Here is a 26,676-nt window from a genome sequence, read left to right on the forward strand (position 1 = left end):
TAAAACTCTGATATAAATATAAATTCATGCTTCTTAGTTATGCTGAAAATGGAGGACATTTTGGGATTCCTCCTGGACAGAAGTTGAAATGTAGGACATGTCCTGGAAACTCTGTGGCCATTTTGGTTGGATGAGTTTTTAAACTTTTAAACTGTGAGTCACTTCTGTGGGTCACTGGGGGTCCAGAGCTAGAAGCCTAATTTTATATAACTGCTGGCAGTGGATTTCCAGACCATTCATTGCAAGAGGAAAGGCTGATTCTCTTCAAAATGTGGCCATTTTGGTTGGGTGAGTTCTTAAACTTTTTAAATCTTAACGGCACACAATTTTTTTATAGTCAAGCAGGTTTTAGAGTACAGAGGAGAAGGTGACCTTGGAACAGTGTTTGAGGGGTTCTTCTTTAATTTTTCACTTTAAATTTTTTACTTTTTTCTTGAAGGGGCTTGTGGGGACTTTTGCTAAGATAGTGGTTCTCAACCTTTCTAATGCTGTGACCCTTCAATACAGTTCCTCATGTTGTGGTGATCCTCAACAATAAAATTATTTTTGTTGCTACTTCATAACTTTAATTTTGCTACTGTTATGAATCGTATTTTCATTGTGACAAATTGAACATAAGTAAAACATAGTGATTAATCACAAAAACAGGCAATGGCCAACCCCCTCTGAAGAAACCTGTCCAAAAAGCCCCAGGATAGGTTTGCCTTAAGCTTTGAGCATGAAGCCACACTCTCTCAGTCTCAGAGGATGGCAATGGCCAGCCCCCTCTGAAGAAACCTGTCCAGAAAGCCCCAGGATAGGTTTGCCTTGAGCCTTGGGCAAGAAGCCACACTCTCTCAGCCTCAGAGGATGGCAATGGCCAATGTGGTATTAAATAGTGACTGGACAACAAAGTTTTCCAACAAAGACTGGACAATTAGTTCAAGATGCAGCAGCTTTCTCAAGTGTTCTCGAAAATCGGCTTCCAGAATGGAAGGAGAATGCTTGGTGGTGTCGGCATTCTTGCTGTGTGATATACAGAGTTCCCTGCCACCTCCTGTCCCCAGAACGGTCCCTTTAAAAATACTCAGGGGCCGTTCTAAGCTAAATGCAATAAACTCCAAAGTGTTGGTTATTACCTTTAAGGCCCTAAATGGCTTGGGCCCGAGTAACTTGAGGGAACGCCTCTCCCTACACAATCCGCCCCGCACTCTCAGAATAACTGGGAAGAAATCACTAGACTACGTAAATACCAGGCTAATGACCACTTCACACAGACCATTTTCTGCCTTGGCCCCCAAGCTGTGGAATGATTTGCCGGAAGAGATCCATCTCATTACCACCTTAGATGTTTTGAAGAAGACACTGAAGATGAATCTCTTCCGGCGAGCCTACCCACCAAACCTGCTGTACAATTCTCACCTCTGTCAGGATTGTATGTTTTTTACAGAGAGTCAACCAGCTGTTGTTGTATTGTATTGATAGTAATGTATATATATTTTTATGCTATGTATTTAATATTGTTGAAATATGTTTTTATTGTTGAAATTTGCTGACTGCTGTAATCCCGCCTCGATCTGCAGGGAGAGGTGGGAAATAGAAATAAATTATTATTATTATTATTATTATTATTATTATTATTATTATTATTATTATGGGTCACTGTCAGCAATGATTACATAGCATTTTTCCACCAGTGCTGAGTTATGGGAAGTGACATCAGAAATTATGGTCACCAAGTACAGTAAAGTGCTGCAAAAGGTTGTAAGAGTGCAAAGTCACCCTGGACAGGGAACAGAGATCATTGCAACACAGGAGGAAGAGGCAGGGCCAAAAAGGCCACATGGAACCCTGGCTATAAAAGGGGAGTGCCTCAAGTCACAGTGTGGGTTGTGGATGATGGTCAGTGTTGGAGTTGTAAGGTAGCCTTGCACATAGTGAAATTTCTGAAGAATAAAAGCCTCGTGAAGAGACATTTGGCTAGTCTGTTTTGTCAGCTTCTGGAAGGGGAGAGGCATTTCTCCAGTTTGCACACAGCTGCCTGTCACTCGTGAGGTGGTGATCCTGGTGCAAAACGTCAGTGTGTTCACAGTTAACAACAACAAATACTTATGTTAGGGCATTTAGTGTTGTTACCACAAGCAATTGATATTGCTAGCACTAGTGATTGGTTCTAAGCAAGGACCATCATTGTTGAGCTTTTGTCAGTGGTATAAAACACTTTTTTCTACACAGGTTCATCCCAGACTGGTGACCAATTTTTTTCACATAGATTTGTCAATACATGGTATCTACTCTGTTATAGTTATGGTAGCTGAGCTTTATAAAACCCATTTTAGTGAAATAAAAGAAATATAATTAATGCTCAGAGGTGCAACGTTTACTGAGATTCTTGGTAATACAGGAGCAGAAATTATTTCTGATTAATGTAGAAAATATTTTCAGTAGTATTGAGCAGAATGATAATTGGCTGTCAGTGAACTGGAATATTGGCTCAATAAATTAGGTTTACACAGAAGAATTTTGTTATTTACTTTCAGCTGGAAATAAAATATTTCCACAAGTTGTGGAATGAGCAAAGAATATGCCAGAGATATTTCAGCAAGAAATGTGAACTGGAAATAGATTTCTCACATGATTCCATATTCTTACAAGGTATTGGAGTGACTGCATGCATGTTCTAGTGAAATCTCCTTGCGTCTGGGAAGCTAACGTAAAAAAGAAGGCATCATCTCAGCCATAACATATTCTGCCTCATCACATGAGGAAACACTAAATTCTCCATAGACAAACAGCCAATGTTCTGTTGTATTCTAATATCAATGACTAGTATGTGTGGGGAGAGTATTTTTAGTTGACTTTAGTTGACTAGAAGGAAAGTGAATTGTTTATGTTGCATTGTTAATGACCAGGTAAATCAGAAATCAACATGTCTATCCATGGATCTGTAAATCCCCAATTAAAGTTTCCTTAAAGGGGTGTGTTTGAAACTTATTTTACTGTCTTTTCAATGTCTTATTGAGAATTTTGTCTGTATAGGCAATTTATGATGTCTAAGCCTGCCTCAGTTTTTTTATTTGTTGTCTTTTGTTATGGCTGTTACTATTATTGTTATTGTATTAGGATTTAAAATGTGTGTAGGTGTAATCTGACATGATAAATCACAATAAGGGTTATAAATAAATAAGGCATATCTTTCTCCTTAAATGAAACAGACAAGTATTTCTCTTTATTGCCATGGTAAAGGAGATGTGGGAAAACTATTATACCTAATGCAAAATGAACTCAACGCAGATGAATCAGTGCATCCCCCCTCCATATGTTAAAGAAAGAACACACAAAATCAGATCAACTTTATAGTGATGTCAGAAATGTATCTATTTTAAGTGAGCTATGGGACAGTGAGCTATGCTGTTGTGAACAATCAAAGGAATAAAAATGAGGAGGGGTGGGATGGGGAAGGAAAAAAAAAAGGAATATGGAAGTACCATGATTTAAGAATAACTAGTTTTTGTCTCCCACTGTTGGGTCTTTGCAATGTTTGCCTTCTTTCCTCTATGACAGTTTGACTATTTTCACGAGCCCTTTTGCCTTCCAGAATACCGTCTTCTTCCCACATATAACTCAGTTTAAAGCCCTCCTGATCAAATTTTTGAAATGTTTTTGCCAACAGTCTCAAAAAATTGATCAGGAGGGCTTTAAACTGCTTCCTTCTTCTTCCTTTTGCTGCGGACATACTCCAAAAAGCCCTTTTTATCGTGTGGAGAAGATGGAAAAATGCTAACAGAAGACAGAGAAAAGGCAGAATTACTCAACACCTTCTTTGCTTCAGTGTTCTCAGAAAAGGAAAAGGGTGCTCAACCTGAGGATTAAGGAGCAGATGACAGAATAGGGAAAATTCAGCACAGAATAAGTAAAGATATAGTACAGGAATACCTTGTTAATCTAAATGAATATAAGCCTCCAGGACCAGATGAACTAAATCCAAGGGTTTTAAAAGAGCTGGCAAATGTAATATCGGAGCCATTGGCAATAATATTTGAGAACTCCTGGAGAACAGGAGAAGTCCCAGCAGACTGGAGGAGAGCAAACGTCCCCAGCTTCAAAAAGGGGAAAAAAGAGGATCCCAATAATTATCTTCCAGTTAGTCTGACATCAATACCAGGAAAGATTCTAGAGCAGATCATTAAACAGAGAGTCTGTGAACATCTAGAAGGCAATGCCATAATCACAAAAAGTCAACATGGGTTTCAGAGAAACAAGTCATGCCAGACATATCTCATCTCTTTCTTTGATTAAATTACCAGCTTGGTAGATGAAGGGAATGCTGTGGATACAGTATATCTTGATTTCAGTAAGGCCTCTCACAAGGTTCCCCATGACATTGTAGAATGTGGGCTAGACAAGGTAACTGTTACTTAGATTTGTAATTGGTTGACTGGCCGAGCCCAAAGGGTGCTCAACAATGGCTCCTTTTCATCCTGGAGAGAAGCGACCTGTGGGGTCCCACAGGATTCTGCCCTGGGACCAGTGCTATTCAACTTCCTTATCAGTGACTTGGATGGCAGAATTGGGGGCATACTTATCAAATTTGCAGATGACACCAAATTAGGAGGAGTATCTAACACATCGGAGAACAGAATCAAAATTCAAAATGACCTGAATAGACTAGAAAGCTGGGCCAAAGCTAACAAAATGAACTTCAACACGGAGAAATGTAAGGTACTGCACTTAGGGCAGAAAAATGAAATGCACAGATATAGGATTGGGGACACCTGGCTGAATGAAACAACATGTGAAAGGGATCTAGGAGTCAAGTAGACCACAAGTTGAACATAAGTCAACAGTGCGATGCAGCAGTAAAGAGGCTAATGCAATTTTTGGCTGCATCAAAAAAGTATAGTGTCTAGATCAAGGGAAGCAATGGGGCCACTGTATTCTGCTTTGGTCAGGCCCCACCTGGAATATTGTGTCCAGTTTTGGACACCACAATGCAAAAAGGATGTTGAGAAACTGGAGCATGTCCAAAGGAGGCCAACTAAAATGGTGAAGGGTCTGGAAACCATGCGCTATGAGGAATGACTAAGAGAGCTGGGGATGTTTAGCCTGGAGAAGAGAAGGTTAAGCGGTGATATGATAGCCCTGTTTAAATATTTGAAGGGATGTCATATAGAGGAGGGAGCCAGCTTGTTTTCTGCTGCTCCAGAGAACAGGACCTGGAGCAATGGATGCAAGCTATAGGGAAAAAAGATTCCACCTCAACATTAGGAGGAACCTCCTGACAATAAGAGCTGTTCAACAGTGGAACACACTCCTTTGGAGAGTGGTGGAGTCAGTTTTTTAAAGCTGTTCAGGTTGGTAATGTTTCGAATCTCTTCTGATATGCCATTCCATAGTTTGGAGCAGCAGATTAAAATGCCTTCTGGGTAACTGCAGCCAACTTGTCTTTACTGGCAGCAGTAGATTTTTCCCAGAGGACCTAAGTGTGTGGGATAGATTACATGGAAGAAGGGGATCCCACAAATAGGTTGGACCCAAGCCATGAAGAGCTTGTACTGTGCCCAGAAACTAATAGGCAACCAGTGAAGGGATTTTAAGATAAGTATTATGTGGTCACCTCTAGCTGTACCAGTGACTAACCTGGCTGCCATATTTTGAACTAACTGAAATTTCCGGACTAAGCACAAGGGTAGCCCCACATAGAGCATTTTACAGAATTCAAGTTGTGAGGTTAAAAGTGCATGTACCACAGTTTCTAGGTCCCCCAGTTCCAGGAAAGGACACAGCTGGAATATCAGCTGAAGCTGGTAACAAGCACTCCTGATTGTCGCATTTATCTGATTTGACATCTGAAGTCTAGGAGCACTTCCAAGCTACAACAGTCCTTTAAGGGGAGTGTGACCCCATCTAGGACCAGCTGACATATCCCTATACCTGGATAAGAGCCCCAACAGCAAGTACCTCCATCTTATCTGGATTCAGTTTCAGTCTGTTTTTCCTCATCCATTCCATTACTGCCTTAAGACATTCATTGCGAGGAGAGATGCGGTCCTTAGTCAAAGTTGTAGTTCGAGGCATGGAGAGATATATCTGCGTATCATCAGCATACTAACACCCTGCCCCATGTCTCCAGATGATCTCTCCCAGAGGTTTCATGTATATGTTAAATAGTATTGGGGACTGAATAGCGCCTTGGGGGACACCAAATTTAAGCTCTCTTTTTGAGGAGCTACTGTCCCCAAGCATCACCCTTTGCAATCTACCTGAGAGATAGTGTCACAAACACTGCAATACTGTGCCTCTGACTCCCAATTCTTTCAGGCATTCCAAAAAGATGTCATGATTGATAGTATCGAAAGCCATTGAGAGGTCCAAAAGTACCAACAGGGTCACACTTCTGCTGTCGATACTCAGAAGGAGATCATAGACTAAGGCAACCATGGCAGTCTCAACTCCATATTCTGTCCTAAAGCCGGTTTGGAATGGATCCAGATAATCATTTTCATCCAAAATTACTTGGAATTGAAGTTTAACAGTGCTGTCAATCACCTGAGTAAAAATGGAAGATGGGAGACTGTTCTATAATTGTTCATGTCCAATGGGACAAGTGAAGGATTTTTCAGAAGTGGCCTCACAACTTCTTCCTTTAAGCATAGTGGGAACTAACCTTCCTTAAGAGAAGGTTTCAACAGAATCACCAATGTTACCAAACATTAGATCATCTAGGGCTTTCTGGAATACTCTTGGTTCCATTAGCCTTCATGGGCAGACCATTCTAATGGGTCCTCCACCTTTGACACTGTACTGCATCTGAAGAAGTAGGTTTAGAACCATGAAAGGTCATGCTAAAATAAAAACTAGATAGTCTTAAAGGTACTGCAACAGTCCCCCTTTTCTCTCTCTCTCTCCTCCCTGCAAGAGATTAACATGGCTACTTCTTTGAAAACTACTGGAATTTCCTGGTTTCTTATGCCCAGGTGGGAACTATAAAATCATAATGAAAGGATAGACATTGCACAGCTTCTAATCTGGTAAACTCAGAGTTAATTTAGATCATGAAATACAGTCTTGTTCTTATAACTCTGAAGCAACTTAGTTCCATTAACCTTTTTCAGGCTGGGTGCCAAAAAGTCTGTTAGCTAAAGATACTGAATACTTGGTGTTTCTGTAGATTTCGTAATTATTTGTCTTTTGAAGGCTGAAAATCAGTATATGGTGTATTACAGGCAGGCAGTGTAGATTTGCAGCATGCCACTGCCACAGAAAAGTTGTGCAACCTCCTTTTATATTGATGGAAGAGCTACACAGTTTTATTTTGTTTTATATATGTCTAAATGTTGAAAAAGTGCAAGATGAAAATCATTAAAGTTATGCAAATCAATTTGGAGTTGCCCAACGTTTCAGCTAAGTAGTTTTTGGAGTACTTCCTCTTTGAAATACACAAAATCTATAATTCAGTAGAGCAAACCAATATGAAGCCTCTTGCTTTAATATTTTTATATTGTGATATGTAGGAAGTCAGTATTATTATTATTTTATTACTCAAATTTGTTTATTTTTTTCTTTAAAGAAAAGTTTTGTGAATTTTAGTGAAACTGACTTCTAACAAGACATTAGGATTCCATTGTGTTTAGTTGCTTCATGTGACCAACTGTATGCATTTTCTAATATCTGAGTTCCTTCCAATGTTATAAAAATATTTTACTACATTGACACCTGATGTTCAAAGATATTTATTTATTTATTTATTCATTTTATTGTATGTATTTTAATACCATTTACAGCTATCCATCAGCCATGCTCCCAGGGAAATTGACAAAAATATCAATGTAACCTATATTTGATTAAATACACTTCATTCTTATTTAAGAAGTATAAGCCTTATTGCACGAGAACAGAAAGCCAAAAAAGAGCCAGAGAGAAACATTTTTCTCCTGCTGTCATAGCACTTATAGTCTTTTCCCAAAAGAGATGCTCATAAAAGCATAACTTTTGATAAAATGGATTTTTTCAGCATGACAAAACAAAAGACATGCTTTTCTGATGTAGTGCGTAAGGCAGAGAATGAGACTGGGCCTTTGGCAACTGTGGAGAGGCAAGGAGAAAGCTGCTACTCTCCAGCTCCATTTTGGATTTCTTTTTTCATGTGATAAGGTTCTGATTAAGTGTAATGATGTAGAAATCAATGCTCTGTGTCCAAAAACCTCCATTTTATTAGTTCTTGTAGAAGCTAAATTACATCTTTTTGCTTGTGGTATATATCATGGGTTCTGTATGAAAATATGAAATTACCCAGGAATGACAAGGATGACTCTGATCTTGAATAGTTTGGTCAGAAGATCTCAAAATTGGTGAGAAGCACTATGCAGCATGAATGGCAGCTCCTAGATTCTGCCAGACAAATACATTTTCAAGTGTTTTGCATTAAGAAAGAGTGTGAGCAATCTCTGTTCAGCTTCTTCTACAGATTTTGCCAGGATTTTTCTGGAGATGTGCCCTGTATGAAAGCTAAATATAGAAAGAAACGACTCATAAAATAGGAGAAACAGTAAATGTTCAATGGCTGGCTTTTATTGTAGGGGAAAGGTAAATGAAGGAATTTTTTTTTTAGCCTTTCCACTAATATTATTAAGCTGGTAATGCTGATGTACATGTACTTGTCTCCTGACCTGATCTATTATGATGTGTCTATAGGCAAAATGCATTCCAAGTAATTGCTGTGGATGGCATTTGTAGTGGGATAATTCAGTGTCTCTCTGCTGAAGACTGTATCGACTGGCTACAAGCAATAGCAACAAATATTTCCAACCTCACAAAGCACAATGTAAGTATCGCTCTGAGAAGTTTGTCAGATTTCCCAGTTACATTTGAGCCCAACTGTCACAAAGGTCTCTTCATAAAGGCCTCTTCAGTTTAAACACAGAATTATCTGTGCATAAGCTATGCTCGAAGCTTTCCCAGAGAATATGTAGTCAAAGGCTTTCCCAGAGAAGTTCACACAAGTCTATCTTGAATTCAGATTTTATTTTGAAAACATGTTGAAAAAAAATTAATTTCCCCTATAGCTATATAGTTCAGTTTATGACTATCAGTATTAGTTTCTTTTTGTGATACCAGCCATACTCAAGAAAGCCAAGCAGGAAAAAAGGCTGATGGGATACAAAAGAAAGGGAGAACACATCAATAATAAACATGTTCTCTGAAGCAGAATTCCAAATGCCCCATTTTTATTCCCATGTTTTTTTCCTACAGTTGCAGATTTCAGTTAAAATATTGAGCTGGATCTAAAAGGTGCTTAAAGACCAAAAGTGGAGATCATTTCAGTTTCTTTACTTTCTGTAGTCTTCCTTCAGTATCTGCAGAACTTCTGATATAATTAATCTTCCTGCTCCCCTGTAACCCACTTAATCCAGTTTCTGGTGTCTTTGTTCTCCCAAACCCCTCTCTCCCTGCCTTTGACACAGATGGTATCTTTAATTTTGATATTTTAAAATACATGTCAAAATTTGATGTAATAATGTTTTATCTTTTATTTCATGTAGTTTTGGTCATCACTGTGGACTCTTGTTAGGATTTCTGACTAGTTTCCTCTTGTCTGTAGAGATTTCTTATGAAAGAGAGGCTTCTTATAGAACAAATCTAACATAAATGAAGAAAACTGAATTCTACCAGTATTATTTTTCCTACATTAATTGAGGTGCGTTACAGACCGCCCTAAAGTGGGCGGTCTGCTGCCGCCACCATTAGCTGCAGCGGGAAGCCCTAGCGGCCAGACCGCGAGGCTTCCAGCCACAGCGAAAAAGGAGCACCGAAATGGCTCTCCTTTTTGGCCCCCGGAAGTGGCGCTGCAAAGCATGAAGCGCGCACTTGTGGCGTCACTTCCGGTGCGCCACGCCTGGACGCTGTGCATCCAAGATGTAAAAATAGCAGCGCCCATGTGGATGGGTGCTGCCATTTAGGACGCGTTCTGCGCGTGTTGGGAACAGGGCTGGTTAGGAAGGGGCAACCCTTCCTAACCCTAGCACGCGCGGAGTGCGTCCCTAATGGCAGTCTGTAACCCGCCTTAGTTTTCCTAACATACTGAATTCTCTAAATCTGTAATATCTTCCACATGCATCTAGAATTAATTTCATTTCTATTGCTGGGAGCATACTGAAGAACTTTGTAACTCATAAAAAATTACATCCAGTTGCAGAACCTGTTCAGCTGATGGCAATACTGAAAAATCAGTGTGTTATAGAAACAAAGTTCTAAATCATATAAGTAAATTCAATCACTCTTTTTTTACCATGTTGGTGGTATTACTACATCAAGCTGTCACCCTCACTATGATTTTGACAAATGCAACTATTATTAATTTTTATTTAATACTAATTTTAATTTGTTCTAAAAAATATTTTATATTACAGTAATTACTCCCTTACATTATTATTATTATTATTATTATTATTATTAACCTTTATTTATGAAGCGCTGTAAATTTACACAGCGCTGTACATGCAATCTTTTTAGTTAGACGGTTCCCTGCCCTCGGGCTTACAATCTAAAAAGACATGACACAGAAGGAGAAGGGAGTGGTGGTGGGAAAGGGTAAGAGGTCCAGCAGTTCCTCTCTACCTCCGAGGCCTGGATCAAGGCAGATGGACTGGAGGGAGGGCTTGGCTTCAGAATGGAAGGTTAATCTTCATCCAGGGAAAATACATACTCTCAAGTAGGATAATACATATACAATACATAGCAATACAGGAAATGGTTTGATAAACAGGCAACAAAAGAACATCAGATGGTAAGCGACAATTATGCAATTCCTGGGAAGGCTTCTCTGAACAGGGTGGTTTTCAACACCGTTTTGAAGCTAGTTAAAGAAGTAATGGCTCTTGCTTGTGGTGGAAGAAGGTTCCAGGAGTGAGGGGCAGCAAGTGAAAAGGGGTGAATCCGAGATGGGGCAGAGGAAATCCTGGGCTGAGACAGGATCCCTTGACTACCAGAACGGTGGGCCCGAGTGGGAAGGTAAGGAGAAAGAAGGTCTGATAAGTAAGGAGGGGCCAGTCCATGGAGGGCTTTGAATGTCGACAGCAGGAGCTTATACTGAATGTGGAAAGGGAGAGGGAGCCAGTGAAGGGATGCCAACACAGGAGAGATGTGGTCAGAGCGGTGGGTGGAAGTGATAATGCATGCAGCTGAATGCTGGACAGAGAGTAAGGACGGAGGTGAGAAAGAGGAAGCCCAGCCAGGAGGACGTTACAGTAATCTAGTCGTGAGATCACTAGGGCATGGACCAAGATCTTGGCAGTAGAGGCGGAGAGATATGGTCGGATTTTGGCAATATTGTACAAAAAGAATCTACAAGCCTTGGCTGTGGTCTGGATCTGAGGGATACACGACAGAGAAGAGTCAAAGATAAAACGAAGACAACGGGCTTGCTGGACTGGTTGAATAGAAATGTTGTCCACAGAGACAGAAAAGGAGTGTTGAAGGGTGGGCTTAGGAGGAAAGACAAGAAGATCCGTCTTGGACACGTTGAGCTTCAAACGCCGATGGCACATCCACTGTGAGACAGCTGTGAGGCAAGACGAAACTTTCTGTTCAAGCCTCGGAGAAAGGTCAGGGGCGGAAAGATACAGCTGGGTGTCATACAGATGGTAGGAAAAGCCAAAAGAGCTAATGAGTTTTCCTAAGGACAGTGTGTAGAGAGAAAACAGAAGGGGACCCAGAACAGAGCCCTGGGGAACTCCAACAGATAAGGGAACAGGAGAAGAAGTCTGACCACCTGCAACTACTGCAAAAGATCGGCCAGACAAGTAAGATCTAAACCAGTCGAGAACAGAGTCTGAGAACCCAAGGTCAGAGAGTATGTCAATTAGGAGACAGTGATCAACAGTGTCGAAGGCTGCAGACAAATCGAGAAGGATGAGAACAGAGTAAAGGCCATTAGCCTTGGCCTGTAAAAGGTCATTCGAGATCTTAGTGAGAGCTGTTTCTGTGGAATGCCTTGGGCGGAAACCAAACTGAAAGGGATCAAGGATGGAGTTGGTTTCAAGAAACTTAAGAGAGCGCGAATAAACAACCCGTTCCAAAACCTTAGAAAGAAAGGGGAGAAGAGAAATCGGATGATAGCTAGACAAAGAGGATGGGTCAAGAGAAGGTTTTTTCAGAATTGGGGAAATGAGAGCATGTTTGAAGTCCGACGGGAAGGAGCCTGTAGAGAGAGAGAGAGATTGAAGATATGGAGAAGCGAGGGCAGAAAGGAGGGAGCTATAGAGATTAGAAGAGGAGTAGGAATTGGATCAAGAGGACAGGTTGCAGGTTTGGAAGAGTTCAGAAGTGTAGAGAGTTCATCCAAAGAGGCAGGAGGAAAGACGGAAAATTTGTTAGGCGAAGGCAATAGAAGATTAAGAGCAGAAGAAGAATCAGGAGGGACTATCTCAGAGCGAATAGTGGTAATCTTAGAGATGAAATAGTTAGCAAAGTCATTAGGAGAGAATGATGAAGAGACAGGAGGAGAGGGAGGTTTAAGCAACGAGTTGAAGATGGAGAACAAACGCTGCGGGCGCCTCTCATTGGTGGAGATCAATGATTTGTAATAATTCCGTTTTGCCATAGAGAGGGCGCGTGAGAAGGAAGAAAGAACAAATTTGAAATGGATAAAATCAGCCCACTCTTTGGACTTTCTCCAAAGACGTTCGGCCGCTCTAGAGCAGGACCGGAGAATCTTAATGTTGGGGGTAAGCCAGGGCTGAGGTCTAGTCTTAGATGAAGAAGTGTGTACAGAGATAGGGGCAAAATAGTCGAGAGTTGAGGAAAGAGTGGAGTTAAATAAAGACATTGCTGAATCAGCAGAATCCCCGAGATTTAGGGAAGAGAGAGATGAATCCATTCTGCTATCAACTGAAATGTTATTTATCCTAGTAGCATTATGTGGTATATGTTTAGAAGATCATAAGTATTTGATACCCTAAAATATTTCAGCTTTAGCTCTCCATAGTCAGTAAAAAATGGAAGAAGGCAATCCAGGTGTTTTTTTTTTAACCAGAACTCTGGTTTTATGAACCAGTTTAAGCTGAAGCAACACAAATAATGACAACCCATCTATTCTCTTATAATCAAGTCTAGTTTTAGAGATTTGTACTACCTATGGCAATGTGGCATGAAAGCTTCAGTGTGCTCTACTCCATACTCACAATTGTTCTAAATCAGAGTGGGAATGATGCAGACCTCCAGATGATATTGAGTAGCAATTATTTATTCATTTGTTCATTCATTCATTGATCTATGTATTTATGTATTGTCTCCCAGCCCACAAGTTCTCCCAAGGTCATGAACATATAAAAACAAATTAAAACAATACAAATATAAAACCCTTTTTAAAACTCATTAGAATACTCTTTAAAAACTCCTAAAAGTATCCAAAAACAATCCTAGGCCCGTTATAAACGGGCACCCTAGGACGGACTCAGTCCGTGCTACGGTTAGAAAGGGGTGTCTCTTCCAGATGCCCCTAACCCTAGAACGGACTGAGTCCGTAACAAATGGCGGTGGCCGTTCCACACGGCCGCCGCTATCTTGACGTAATGACGCTCTGCGTCTGCACGTTGCACCCCGGAAATGATGCCACAAGTGCACGGCTAGCGCCTTGCAGCGTCTCTTCTGGGGAGCAAGAAGGAGCGCGATTTTCACACTCCTTCTTGGCAGCGTCCAGGAACTGTGCTGTTTGGCTGCTGCGATTCCCGGATGCTGCAACCAGCGGTGGCGCGAGATGGCCCCTTCTGGGCCGTCTGTAACGCACCCTAGAATCCAGTTTTGAAACAGTTAAAAACAGCAATTTCAATCATTGATTTCCATGCAGAACAGCACTGTTTTGGCTGCCCATTGGAAGCTTAGAAGAGATGAGAACAGCCTAACTTCCTGTGATAGAGAGTTCCATAGTCAAGGTGCTGCTACAGAGAAAGCCCTGTTAGGTGTACCCACCAACCTAACTTCATGAGGTGTTAGGAGATGAAACTGGGCTGAAGATCTCAATTTTCTGGCAGGCTCTTATGGGAGGAGGTAGTCTTTCAGATATCCTGGCCCCTTTTTATTTAGGGCTTTGCAGATCAACACCAGCACCTCAAATTGAGGTTGGAAGCAAATTAGAAGCCAGTGCTGTTCTTGCAAGACTAGTGTTGTATGGTCTTTAAAATGCACATCTGACACCAGTCTGGCTACATCATTTTGCACTAGCTGCAGCTCCCAAACATGATTCATATAGAACACAGTACAGTAGTCTAACCGGGAACTAATTAAGGCTATGGCTAAATTTGCCTTCCCTAAGGAAGGCAGCAGCTGGTACACTAGCTGAAACTGGGCAAAGGCGCTCCTGGCCACCATAGCAAGCTGGCTTTCCAGGAGCAGAGCTGGATCCATTCCTAAGATATGAATCTGATTTTTTTAGAGGGAGTGCAACCCCATCCAGAACAGGCAGTGATCCCATCCTAGGTTGTTTTTCCTACTGACCACCAACACTTCCATGTTGTCTGGATTGAGCCTCAGTCTGTTCACCTACATCCAGATGAGAACTCAGTAATACTGCAGCCTGTTTGGCATCAGTTGTGAAGGAGAGATAGAGCTGGGTATTACCAGCATAATGATGACACCCAATTCCAGAGCTCCAGATTACCTCTTCCAACTCTGCTGGCTAAAACTGCTTGGACTTGCACTCCAATACCTTGAGGGCCATGGGAATCCCAACCTTGTTCTAAGTACTCCATAGCCAAATGTACCTCATAGCCAAAATTAGACAGTGAGGTACAACAAAGCTTGGGTTCTTATAACTGTGCCAGAAGATCACCTCCTCTCCGCAGTGCTAGGGCTGTTCTGTTTGGTACCATATGCCACTGCTAGCACAGTATCTCCTGAGGCTGGGCAAAAGGAGTGGGGTGGCAAAGTGGTTCCTTTATGACATTTATTGTGACATGTCATAAACTTAAATGCCTGTAGTTAATGGCCTGGCAGGATGACATTTGCGTGCTCTCTCTCTCTCTTGTAACTGGTTCCCTCATCTTCCATAATGTCTTTTGGTATGATGCAGAATTGCTCTGTAATCTAACATAATGTTCTTTAAAAGCTGCAGCAGTATGAATTGCATATTTGGCAGAATAATCAGGAACTGAACATTGGGCCATTTAGAGATATTTAAGGGCAAAAAGGACATTTCAGTTACATAGTTACAAGCAATGATAACTGCATTAATGTTTAGCAACAGCAAATTGTAATTAGATATATCTGTGATTCATCTGACTTTTTCAAGATACCTATTGGCATGAATACTGTTGGTGTTAGCAATTTTTGTACCATTTCAGTACAAGATAGCTTAGGTCACCAATGGTTGCAGTTTCATTGACATGTAGTGTCAGAATGCCAAAACAATTGTGGGACTTCTGAAAGCAGTCAAGCAAACTGAAGTACAACATATCTGAGAATCTGTTTTGAATTACATCCTTATTTGCTCTTGGCAAATAGTGTCAGATTCAGACATGTGAACTTGCTGGGATACAGAGATGGATTCTCCATGCCACTGTGAAATACAGAGAGAACAAATCAGGATAAAATAGTATCAGAAGATCCTCCACAGGTCTGAAAAGGTATCATTTAAAAGCCTTGCAGGCCAGCTAATCTAGGGTTAAGATCCATAAATTACAGGCAAGATAGAGTCAGAGACTACCTGTAGCTTGCTCCAGAGTCACAGCAAGAAATTTGGGCCTCAGTAGATCTTCAATTTTTGTTGTACATAGATGATCTGAAAGCAATCCAAGTAGCTAAATCAATAAGAGACAAGGTGACATTTCTGCTAAATTATCTTGACTTTCTGAGTAAAAGCCATGTTCCTCTAGTTGTGCTTTTTTTCTAGTCTGGCAAACTGAATTCCTAAGCAAATAAGTATATGATAGTAGCTGCTGTTGGATTTTAAAAAGAAAAGAGGCAAAATAAAGGATATGAAAGCAACCACAGTAAGTTTAGGGTGGAAATGGAAAGGGCCAAATAACCTATCCCACTTTAAAAATGTTGTAGGATAAGTTATCCCATTATTTTTACTTTTTCAAAAGCTTTGTAGCTTAGGTCTATGGAACTGTGTTTTCTTTTATAAAAAGAATTCTCAATTAGATATCAAGAACATAAAATGCTGCCTCATCTTACATTTTTGAACAAATCTCCTGCAACTTAGAGAACTCAGTACCTTGGCATGGCATGGGACCAATCTAGAGACGTAAATCTTACATAATTGTGTTCCTATTTCTCCCAGTGGGAGAAATTGTGCGAGATTTTGTGCATTTTCATGATATTTGAGTTTTCCGAAAGTCTTATGCAATATATGATGGTTTCTATGTGAAAAGTAAATGTATTTTCTGCAAAATACGGTTTGGCACAAAACACAAACAAACAAAAAGAATCTGCGCTCTCTCATAGAGACAAAAAATCTTGTTGATGTTGACTTTTTTCAGCTTTTTCCCAGAGAGAGAGAGAAGATTTGTGAATACTTTTTACAACCCTAGACTGACACTGTTAGAGTTAAAAAGAATAAAATTAACATTTATAAGCTAATTATTTACTTAGCAGAAGAAACTGACATTTTTCAAACATAGCTCAAATATACTTAAATTAGACATGCTTGGTTGTTTTTATTGTCATTGTGACTCCCATAAGTGGACCTAATGATCCCTTTCTGCCGTATGTTATGTGCTCTTTTGCCTTGCATAAGACACAGTGTGACCATGCAGTAATCAAAAGTGGAAGTCATGGTTTATGCTTCATTTTCTAAAATTCCTGTCCCCACTTACCATCTCCTTCATTTAATACTATAACCTTAGAAGCCAGGAAGAACCACCTAGTTCACCTTCATTAAGTCCCATTATATACAATGGTGTAGTAAAATCAATGCACTTGTAGAAAGCGCAGAATGAGTCCTTCCTGAATCTTCATTCACAAAGAAACGCCAGAGAGAGTAAAATTGTGTACTTTATATAAAATGGCAAAGTCAAGGTTCGCTTTTTGGAAATTTTGTGGGGTGGATAATATTTTCAAGCTGTGAATGGTTGAATCTTTGGATGCAGAACTCATGGATACAGAGGGCTGATTGTAGCACTGATATTTAATAATTAAAATTATTAAATTATTGGGTTCATTCTCAAGTCACATTAGATTTAATCTAAAGAAAAAATAGCTTAATTTTGAGCAGCCCTCTCTCTCTAAAGTCTGAAGTGCCTTTTCAAAAGAATAAGGAAAAGGGAGGAAAAGAAGACAGAGGATATTTGGCTTTCTAACGGTAATACTCACCTGCAATGGAATCAAAGGAATCAAAGTAAAGCAGCAACATGGGGAAGGGGGGGGGTTGGAACTACCTCGGACCACAAACGGACAGAGTGCCTGCTTGGGCTCTGACACAGAACACAGGAGATGGGAAAAGGAAAGGGGAAGGGAGTTGGAACTGCATCAAAACTCAGACGATTGTCCACCTTCTGTATTTCAAAGCAGAACCCAAGAAAAGGGAAGGGGAAAAGAGGGGGGGGGGTGGAACTACATCGGAACACAAGCTGACAGAATGCCTGCCTGAGCTCCAGTGAAGAACAAAGAACAAAGAACTGGCAGGGCTTTTTACAGGGTTTTTGCCCTATCTTGAGTGGAAAATGTTTTCCTACTTCAAAGCAAAACCAAATTTACACATTGCTTGATCTATGGTCAGCCTTTTTGATGGGAAAGGCTATCGATTCCGGAAAAGCTGGCGCCTGCGATTCTGCAAACTATCTCAGAGTCATAAATCTGTCCCAAGGTGTGAAGCATTCTTCTTGTTTTGCAATTCCTAACTAAGGCTTGCTGTGTACGTGGGGTGTCCGCTTCGCTGTCATGGAAGACAGTAATCATTTCCCACCATGCCCTTTGTTTGGGTCATCAAGAGAAATGGCAACACTCTAAGGATGCTCAGTTCCATCTATAAGCTTCCATGTTCAAGCAATATAAAAGGGAACAGCCAATTACCTCCACCAAATGCACTTTTAATGTGGGGGAATTTGGGGGTGTTTTTACATAATTCCCTACCCACTAACATCCTGGTCTGGCATTACTTTTGAAGGTGTAGAACAATGCATAGATTTGCCATTTTGTCCTTATTTAGAGTGAAATCCTGAATGGTACTTAGAAAAGCTGTTTTTATTAGATTACAATTTACAATCCACCAGGCAGCATAGGCTGTTAGCACATTGGCTGGAATAGTCTGATAATTATATTCATAAAAGTAACCTTTCCAAGCTCTTACTCTGTCAGCTGAACATATTTTTAAAAAGCAGTATCCTTAAATTCAGTGAGATCTGCTTCCTACTGATGGTGCAGTGGTTAAATGCCTGTACTGCAGCCACTCACTCACAAACTGCAAGGTTGCGAGTTCAGTATCAGCCAAGGGCTCGAGCTTGACTCAGGCTTGCATCCTTCTGAAGTCGCTAAAATGAATATCCAGCTTGTTGGGAGCAATTAGCTTACACATTGTAAACCACTTAAGTGCACTGATAAGTGGTATAGAAATATACTTGCTATGCATTGTTGTACACCTTTTAAAAAAAATGCCAGAGGGCTGGTACATAAGAGGGCTGGTACGTAAGAGAAGTTTCTCCATGATTCTCACAGCACCACATTATTTTTCCACAATCATGCAATGCATTCTATAAAGGGATGTGGTGGCTCAAGTGGTTAAGACACTGACTCTGTTTACAAGATTGACTAGTCCCAGTTTCTAGCAACATAGCAGTTCGAAAGCATGCAAATGCATGTAGATAAATAGGTACCACTCCCATAGAAAGTTAAGCAGCATTCTGTGCAATCATGCTGGACACATAATCACAGAGTAGTCTCTGACAACGCTGGCTCTTCGGCTTAGTAACAGAGATGAGCACCGCCCCCTTGGTCGGACACTACTTGGCAACCTTGTCAATGGGGAATACCTTTACCTATTACTAAGAGTCAAAATTAATCAACATCAGGGGATCTATAACTGGTTGCTCAAATAAATTCTTTCACCCCATGCAGCTGAACTTACTGGTCAACCAAAAATACATTATTGTGAAGCTCACCATTTCCCAAGGAACAAGATTATCTTGGGCTTAATGCTGTCATTCCAGTTATGACCTTTAAGCTTGGAGCTGGAGAGAGGGAAAAGAAAAAAGAAAAGAAGATGCTAATGTAATCCAATAGTTCACAGGTTGTTATTGTTGTGTGCCTTCAAGTCATTTCTGACTTATGGCAACCCTAAGGCAAACCTGTCACCTTAACCCTAACTCTAAAGTCACCCAGTGATTTTCCATGGCTGAACAGAGAATCAAAACCTGATTTCCAGAGTCTAGGTCCTATGCTCAAACCACAGAAGTGTCCAAGAAGTGCACCAAAGAGATGGATTTTTTGTGCTGGTGAAGAGCATTATTGCTTATCTCCCCATTTAAGGTCTGGGTTAACTGGAAGCTTTGGGCTCCTCTCATTTGCCAAAGACTGATTCTCTTTTCTCACCATGCTGAGCATGATAAAGAAAGATATTCACATTCTACGTGAAATGGACATCTCAATTACTGTACCATGCTCTATTTAAGTCCCCATTCAAATAACAGATTAACATTCTGGTGAATAAACAATGTGTGTGCATATTAAAAACCATAACCAAAAATGCCAGTAAGAAGAAGCATGCAAATTTGATGCATTTTAGGAAAGGGAGAAATATTAGCTGCCTTAGACATGAAAAGAAAAGCAATTTTGAAAATGACATGCAAACAGATGTGTATTTGATCAATCTAGTAGATCATCTGTGGGACTCTCCAGGCTGCTTGTATTGTTAATATGCAGCAGGTTCTTCATGAAAGTTGCACTTGTACTCTCATTATAGTGAAAGTGACTGATGACAGATGTTTCAGCTAACTGGGGACACTGGCTAGCATGTGTAATTGATGCAGCTGGATTTTTTTCAGAGTGTTAAAAATCCTATATTTAATTGTACATGAAGTGAGTAGGTGTTTTAAATCCTCATATTTTTTCACAGTACATCTTTTTTCAAAAAAATATCATTTCCCTCAGGGAACAAAGGACCAATGCACCAGTGGAGTTTGTAATTGTAATGAATCAGTATCAACTGATGTTCAGTGTTGTCATATACAGTATGTAGCTCTAAATTTTTAGTTTCACACCTGGACCAGTACGAAACATAACACAACAAGATATAAACAGATCTTCACTTTCTCTTCCTCCTTCCCCTCCCAGATTGCCTTATTTAATTAATTTTCCCCATGACTTCCCAAACCATCGTGCCCCCCAATGTCCTCAGAGTACAGAGTCGTTCTTCAGAAGGAGGCATTGTGGGTACCATGCTACCTGCTCCACTGTCATAGTAAATACCATTTAAAGTGAGGGGCATGATATGTTTAATATTTGCTGCCATCATGTCAAAACAGCAGTTGATCAAGCACTTTCTGCAGTCTGAGGAATGATATCATCAGAACAAATAGTGAAGCATAGGATGAATATTCACTGTCCATCAGTGATGTCTGTTACCACCAGCTCTTTCCTTGCACTGGCAGGAAAAAGCAATCAGTGTGACCTTCCAGAAATGATAAGCACCAGGAGTGTCTAGCTAGGGAGATGTGGCTGCATTCAGTGCTGCAATATGAGCCATAGAGAAGGGTGGCAGACAGCCTGCTGGTGAAGAAAACCAAGGAGAGATATGTGATAGTGGCCCACTTAGTAGGTGGGGACCCATCACACCCATGTTTCACCACTGGAGGAATCTGATAATCTGATAATGACTCAAGTCAGTTTAGGTCTCATCCAGTGTGTCCAAAAGCCTTGGGATTTGAAAGTAGTTGTCCCTATACAGATTAAGAGTTTTCCCCCTAGTGTCTAAATGATGAACTTCTTGCCATGGCTACATTAAGGGTGAATTACCAGAACCAATCATGATTAAACAACAATAACAGGTCAGGAGTATATTCTTGGGAGATTCTGAAATAAAAAGAGGTTACTGTAATTTCTACACCCAGCTCCATTGCCTCAGTTCTTTCTTGGACATATGGACAGTCATTTTGATGGCATAATAAATGGAGACATGTCTTTTCCCATGGAAGTTCTCATCTGAGCATCATTACTTCAGTACATGTGCAGGAGGAAAAGCTGCCAACACCACACTTCACACCGGGGGGGGGGGGGATAATTTCTAGTGGCAATCAAAGCTGGCTGACAGTTCAAAACAATGTACTTAAATGACTGGTTGATACTTGAAAAACACTACTACTGATATGTATTCAGCCCATACATTTGCAATAAATACTGGATTTTAAGCAATAATTTCTATACTAGTTATGTTAGCTTATGTAAAGCATTATCAGTTAAAAACAAGGGGTGTGAAGAGGGGAGTGGAGACTCTGTTGTAAAATGCTTTCTTTTGCCAAAATGTAGACTAATTTCTGGCAACACTTTAGGGACTGTAAGCCACTTGTGATGTTGTGATTGGAAGTGAAGATTTCCTGGTATAGTTCATCAATATTGTAAGAGAGAGCAATGGCTTACCGAAAGCCAGAGAAAGCTAGGCTTTCATATAGAAGTAAACTCACCATCTATCACCTACAAGTGTCATAAGGACTGATAAAGAAATGTTTCTTCACTTTATCATTTGCCAGAAATAGTAGCATGATATTTTCAAGGACATTTTTTAATAGTAGCATGAAAGAAAAAGGAAAAGAGCATTAGGAAGTCATCCTCAATTGAGTGTCCTATATCAAGCAGTACTCTTCCAAGAATGTTTCAAAGAGGTGAAAATTTGCTTTCATATACACATATATCAGGCTGTATTTGTTTGATACAGTGGGCATCACATGATTTTTGAAAATGTTGCTCTTTCATTTAATCTGTCACACAGCAGATAACAGTAGCTGCTATGTATAGCCTGCTGAAAAGTGTGGAAATGTTATTTCCAAAAATAATACACTTCTTTTTTGTTTAATTACCATTCTGGCACATTAAATGTGTTCCTTTGTATATTTTGTTAAGTGACACCCAAAGCTAAACACATTTGAATCATTTGAATCTATAGTGTTTTTCCAGTTGAAATAGCCATGAATGAGTCTTGGGGGCTCGACATACAGCCCGACAGGGATGAGCTGGGTTGGGGATGTGGCAACTGAACACCATGCCCCCAACCTGCTCAAAAAGGAGCCACAAAACATGGCTCCAGTTCCTGGTGCTACAGGGATACCATAAGGGCCGCAATGCAGCTTTATGATGTCCCTCATGTGCAGTACCATTTGGACGCTGCACATGAGCAATGTCATCATGGCATGCTCCTTCTGGTCAGGCATGTGCCAAGATGGCACCTGGGTGCCTCGAGAAGGGCTTGGAGCGTGTAAACTCTCTGCCCTCAGGCAACCCTAGTTCAGGCCCAGGCCAACACAAAATGCCACTCTGACTTGGGCCTTGGTTCTTTATATCAGTGAATCACTTTCTGGCAATATAAATTGCTGGTGTATGGGTGCTGATCTTCATTGAGGCCACAGTCATCAAAGGCAAAGCATCCTGATCTGGACTGAGTCAAATGCACTGATATAGCATAAAAGATAAAAAGTAATAGGTAGATTGACCCTTAGATTCTTAACTTTTTAAATTATTTAATTAATTTCATAAAATTTTAATGGTGGAAAAGACCAGAAGGGCCATCCAGTCCAACTCCCTTCCATGCAGGAAGACACAGAAGATTATCCCACTAGCTGCCTTTTCCCATTCTGGGCACAGGCTGAGACTGGGATGGGACTGTGTCTTATTGTACAATTCCATGCCCAGATCATTACCATCCCATCCTTCTGTTCTTACATAAAAACCCTTCTTTTTCATAATGGGAGATGTTCCAGTTGGGGACGGGATGGTAACAATTTTGGCACAGAGTTGCTCTAGTACGATTCGTGCCAGGGCTGTGGCAACTGCACACACCCGGCCCTGATTTGGGCTGCTGCCATGATTTCAAACTGGACTGGGAAAAGGAGCTGTATTTTGATACTCCTTTTTGGCCTTGTTCTTTGTAAAAGACACAGTCTTGGTGCAGTTTCTGGCCACACTCAGGATGTGCATCATCTAAATGCTACATCTCGAACACAGCCGGAAACCAGTTTATTTGGTCTGTCTATTTCAGGACTTGGTTGGTACTTTCCTTTAAGGTACTTGTAATTTTGATGAATTGTAAGTTACGGAGAGCCTAAATCCAGACAGTATTCTGAAATATCTCAGCCAGATATTCTTCCCACACTCTGGTCTCCACTTGAAATGAGGCAGTGAAATAGTGTCTCTGAAATTATTATCCTGACCATCCTCAACCCACTTGTTCTGAAGTATTCTGGTTGACAATGTTGATGACTTGAGCATGTTTGGTAAAAGACTGGTAATAACTATGACTGTACTTAGGAATCCATATTTAATTATCATATAGCAATGATACTGGAATTTTTCTTGGTAACCAATGTGTCAGCTAGTTGTTTTGAATAGTTTTTTTCAGATGGTTATAGGCCTCCTTGTTTATATTCTAGAAAACCATTACTTGAGCCTTCAAATTCCCACTGTTAAATAAGGATAGGAAAGCTTTTTATACATGAAAATGTGGAAAAAGCTTCCATAAAGGAAATGGTGATTCCTATTAGGTTAAGAAGGTAAACCACTGCTGAAGTAGCTCATTTTAAATCTAATAAATTCTGATAATTTCTGGCCAGTATCAAATTTTGTGGCCAAAGTATTGGAGTGTTTGAATTTTCAGTTCCAGATAGTGGTGGAATATGCTGATTATTTGCAACCATTCTCTTCAGGGTTCCTGTTTGGCTTTGAGATGGAATAGTTTTGATAACCCTGGTAGATTAGTACAGTGCTCTAGTTTGTCCTAATGAATAGGACAAATCTTCTTTAAGATTTGGATGGGGGGGACCTATTGTCAAATATCTTCCAAGTATTCAAAAGGAAAACCTCTTTGTGGTTAGAAGTTTGTTAGGAACATCATCAGGAGGCACTTTATCTCAAACTATGTAGCAAGGGAGGCAGTTTTATTTGCTCAGATCTTAGACAGATGTCAGAAGAATCAGAACAATGTTGTATATGTAGCTGAAATAGCTTTCCATCTTCTCTGTTTCTAAGCTGTGTTGGTTAGCCATCTGTTTGGAGTTCTGCTAAGAGTCAAGAAACTGATAGAACACTAGCAATAAGCAACTCTGCAGTGATTATTTAGATAATCAGGAGTTATCTGGGCCTTTTATACCAATCTTTGCCTTATGAATACTATTCATAGAATCATAGAATCATAGAGTTGGAAGAGATCACAAGGGCCATCCAGACCAACCCCCTGCAATGCAGAAAATCTCAATCAAAGCATCCCCAACAGATGGCTATCCAGCCTCTATTTAAAGACCTCCAGGGAAGGATACTCCACTACACTCCAAGGGAGTGTGTTCCACTGTTGAACAGCCCTTACTGTCAGGAAGTTTCTCTTAATGTTGAGGTGGAATCTCTTTTCCTGTAGCTTGCATCCATTGTTCCAGGTCCTGTTCTCTGGAGCAGCAGAAAACAAGCTTGCTCCCTCCTCAATATGACATCCCTTCAAATATTTAAACAGGGCTATCATATAACCTCTTAACCTTCTTTTCTCCAGGCTAAACATCCCCGGCTCTCTAAGTTGTTCCTTATAGGACATGGTTTCCAGACCCTTCACCATTTTAGTTGCCCTCCTGTGGACACGCTCCAATTTCTCAATGTCCTTTTTGAATAGTGGTGCCCAGAACTGGACACAATATTCCAGGTGGGGCCTGACCAGAGCAGAATATAGTGGCACTGTTACTACTCTTGATCTAGACAGTATACTTTTATTGATGCAACCTAAAATTGCATTGGTCTTTTTAGCTGCCACATCACACTGTTGACTCATGTTCAACTTGTGGTCTTCTTGGACTCCTAGATCCCTTTCACATGTAGTCTTGTTCAGCCAGGTGTCCCCCATCTGTGCATTTTAGTTTTCCACCCTAAGTGCAGTACCTTACATTTCTCCATGTTGAAGTTCATTTTGTTAGCTTTGGCCCAGCTTTCTAGTCTATTCAGTTCATTTTGAATTTTGATCCTGTCCTCTGGAGTATTAGCTATTCCTCCTAATTTGGTGTCATCTGCAAATTTGATGAGTATGCCCCCAATTCTGTCATCCAAGTTATTGATAAAGATGATTATTAACACTGGGCCCAGGACAGAGCCCTGTGGGACTCTACTGGTCCTTCTCTCCAGGATGAAAAGGAGCCATTGTTGAGCACCCTTTGGGTTCAGCCAGTCAACCAATTACAAATCCATGTAACAGTTGCCTTGTCTAGCCCACATTTTACAAGCCTGGTTGCAAGAATGTCATGGGGAACTTTGTCAAAGGCCTTACTGAAATCAAGATATACTATATCGACAGCATTCCCTTCATCTACCAAACTGGTATTTTTATCAAAGAAAGAGGTCAGATTTGTCTGGCATGACTTGTTTCTCTGAAACCCATGTTGACTTTTTGTGATTATGGAATTGCCATCTAGATGTTCACAGACTCTCTGTTTAATTATCTGCTCTAGAATCTTTCCTGGTATAGATGTCAAACTAACTGGACGATAATTGTTGGGATCCTCTTTTATCTGCAGCAGTGGTCTATACTGCTGTTGCTGTGATCCATTGTTAGGACTTTTTTAAAAAATTGTATCTCTTTTTATTTTGTGAATCTCAGTTTTTTTGCCAGGGGGATACAATTTATATGAAACATGCCACATCACACCATATTCTGTTGTTGTGTGCCTCTGATTCCTTTCTGAGTTATGGTGACCCTAAGATAAAAGTATAATGGGGTTGTCTTGGCATGACTTGTTCAAAGGGGAGGTTACCTTGGCTTCCCTCTGAGGATCAGTAAGGGCTGTTCGACAGTGGAACACACTCCATTGGAGTGTGGTGGAGTGTCCTTCTTTGGAGGTCTTTAAGCAGAGGCTTGATGGCCATCTGTCGGGGATGCTTTGATTGAGATTTCCTGCATAGCAGGGGGTTGGACTGGTGGCCCTTGTCATCTCTTCCAACTCTACAATTCTGTGATTCTATGAAACAAGTGTAGATGGCTCTGGGGCAGGTGTGGGGCAGAACAGATGGGAAATCCATACAGACTTTTCCTGCAAGTGCATGCTGATATTCCAGACTAACATGTCTATGTCTTTGAATTCTAACCACATTAAATTATGTTATGATAAATCAAATAATCTTGGTCCCAACCCAAGTTCTTTAATCACGTTTGTGAGGGAACTATGCTGGGAACTGGACAAGAGGAATTTGTAGTTTTGCTTGACTGCTTTGTGACTTTCAATACCATTATCCATAGTTTCCTTCTCAGTTGTTTCTTTGAGATGGATTTGGAAGCACTTTTTACAATCTTTTCTGGAGGGTCTAGTTCAGAAGGTGGTGCTAGGCGATCTTGTGACGATTGACCATTTTGTGTATTATGATTTATTTTGTCCTACATTAATGCTATTTAATGTATTCATGAACATGCTGGGAACATTTATTTGGAATTCAGTGCCACTAATATTTTGATAATGTGCAACTCTAGATGGGAAGATCATTTCCATCTAAAGCCTAGGAGGCTGTTCTGTTCTAAATGATCTTCTGATGCTG

General features: G+C 40.5%; 1 protein-coding gene across 4 annotated transcripts in view; it reads left to right on the forward strand.

Moving 5' to 3' along the window:
• Positions 1–26,676, forward strand: part of SNTG1 (syntrophin gamma 1) — a 339,536-nt gene that overhangs the window by 217,864 nt on the left and 94,996 nt on the right. For all 4 annotated transcript variants that reach the window (XM_089517284.1, XM_089517286.1, XM_089517285.1 and 1 more), the window contains exon 12: positions 8,674–8,803. In XM_089517284.1, the coding sequence (XP_089373410.1) occupies positions 8,674–8,803 (130 nt within the window). The remainder of the gene's footprint in view (positions 1–8,673; positions 8,804–26,676) is intronic.

This window comes from Sceloporus occidentalis, unplaced genomic scaffold (assembly GCF_023333645.1).
Source record: "Sceloporus occidentalis isolate IW3139 unplaced genomic scaffold, rSceOcc1.0.p SCAF_3, whole genome shotgun sequence".
NCBI lineage: Eukaryota > Metazoa > Chordata > Lepidosauria > Squamata > Phrynosomatidae > Sceloporus > Sceloporus occidentalis.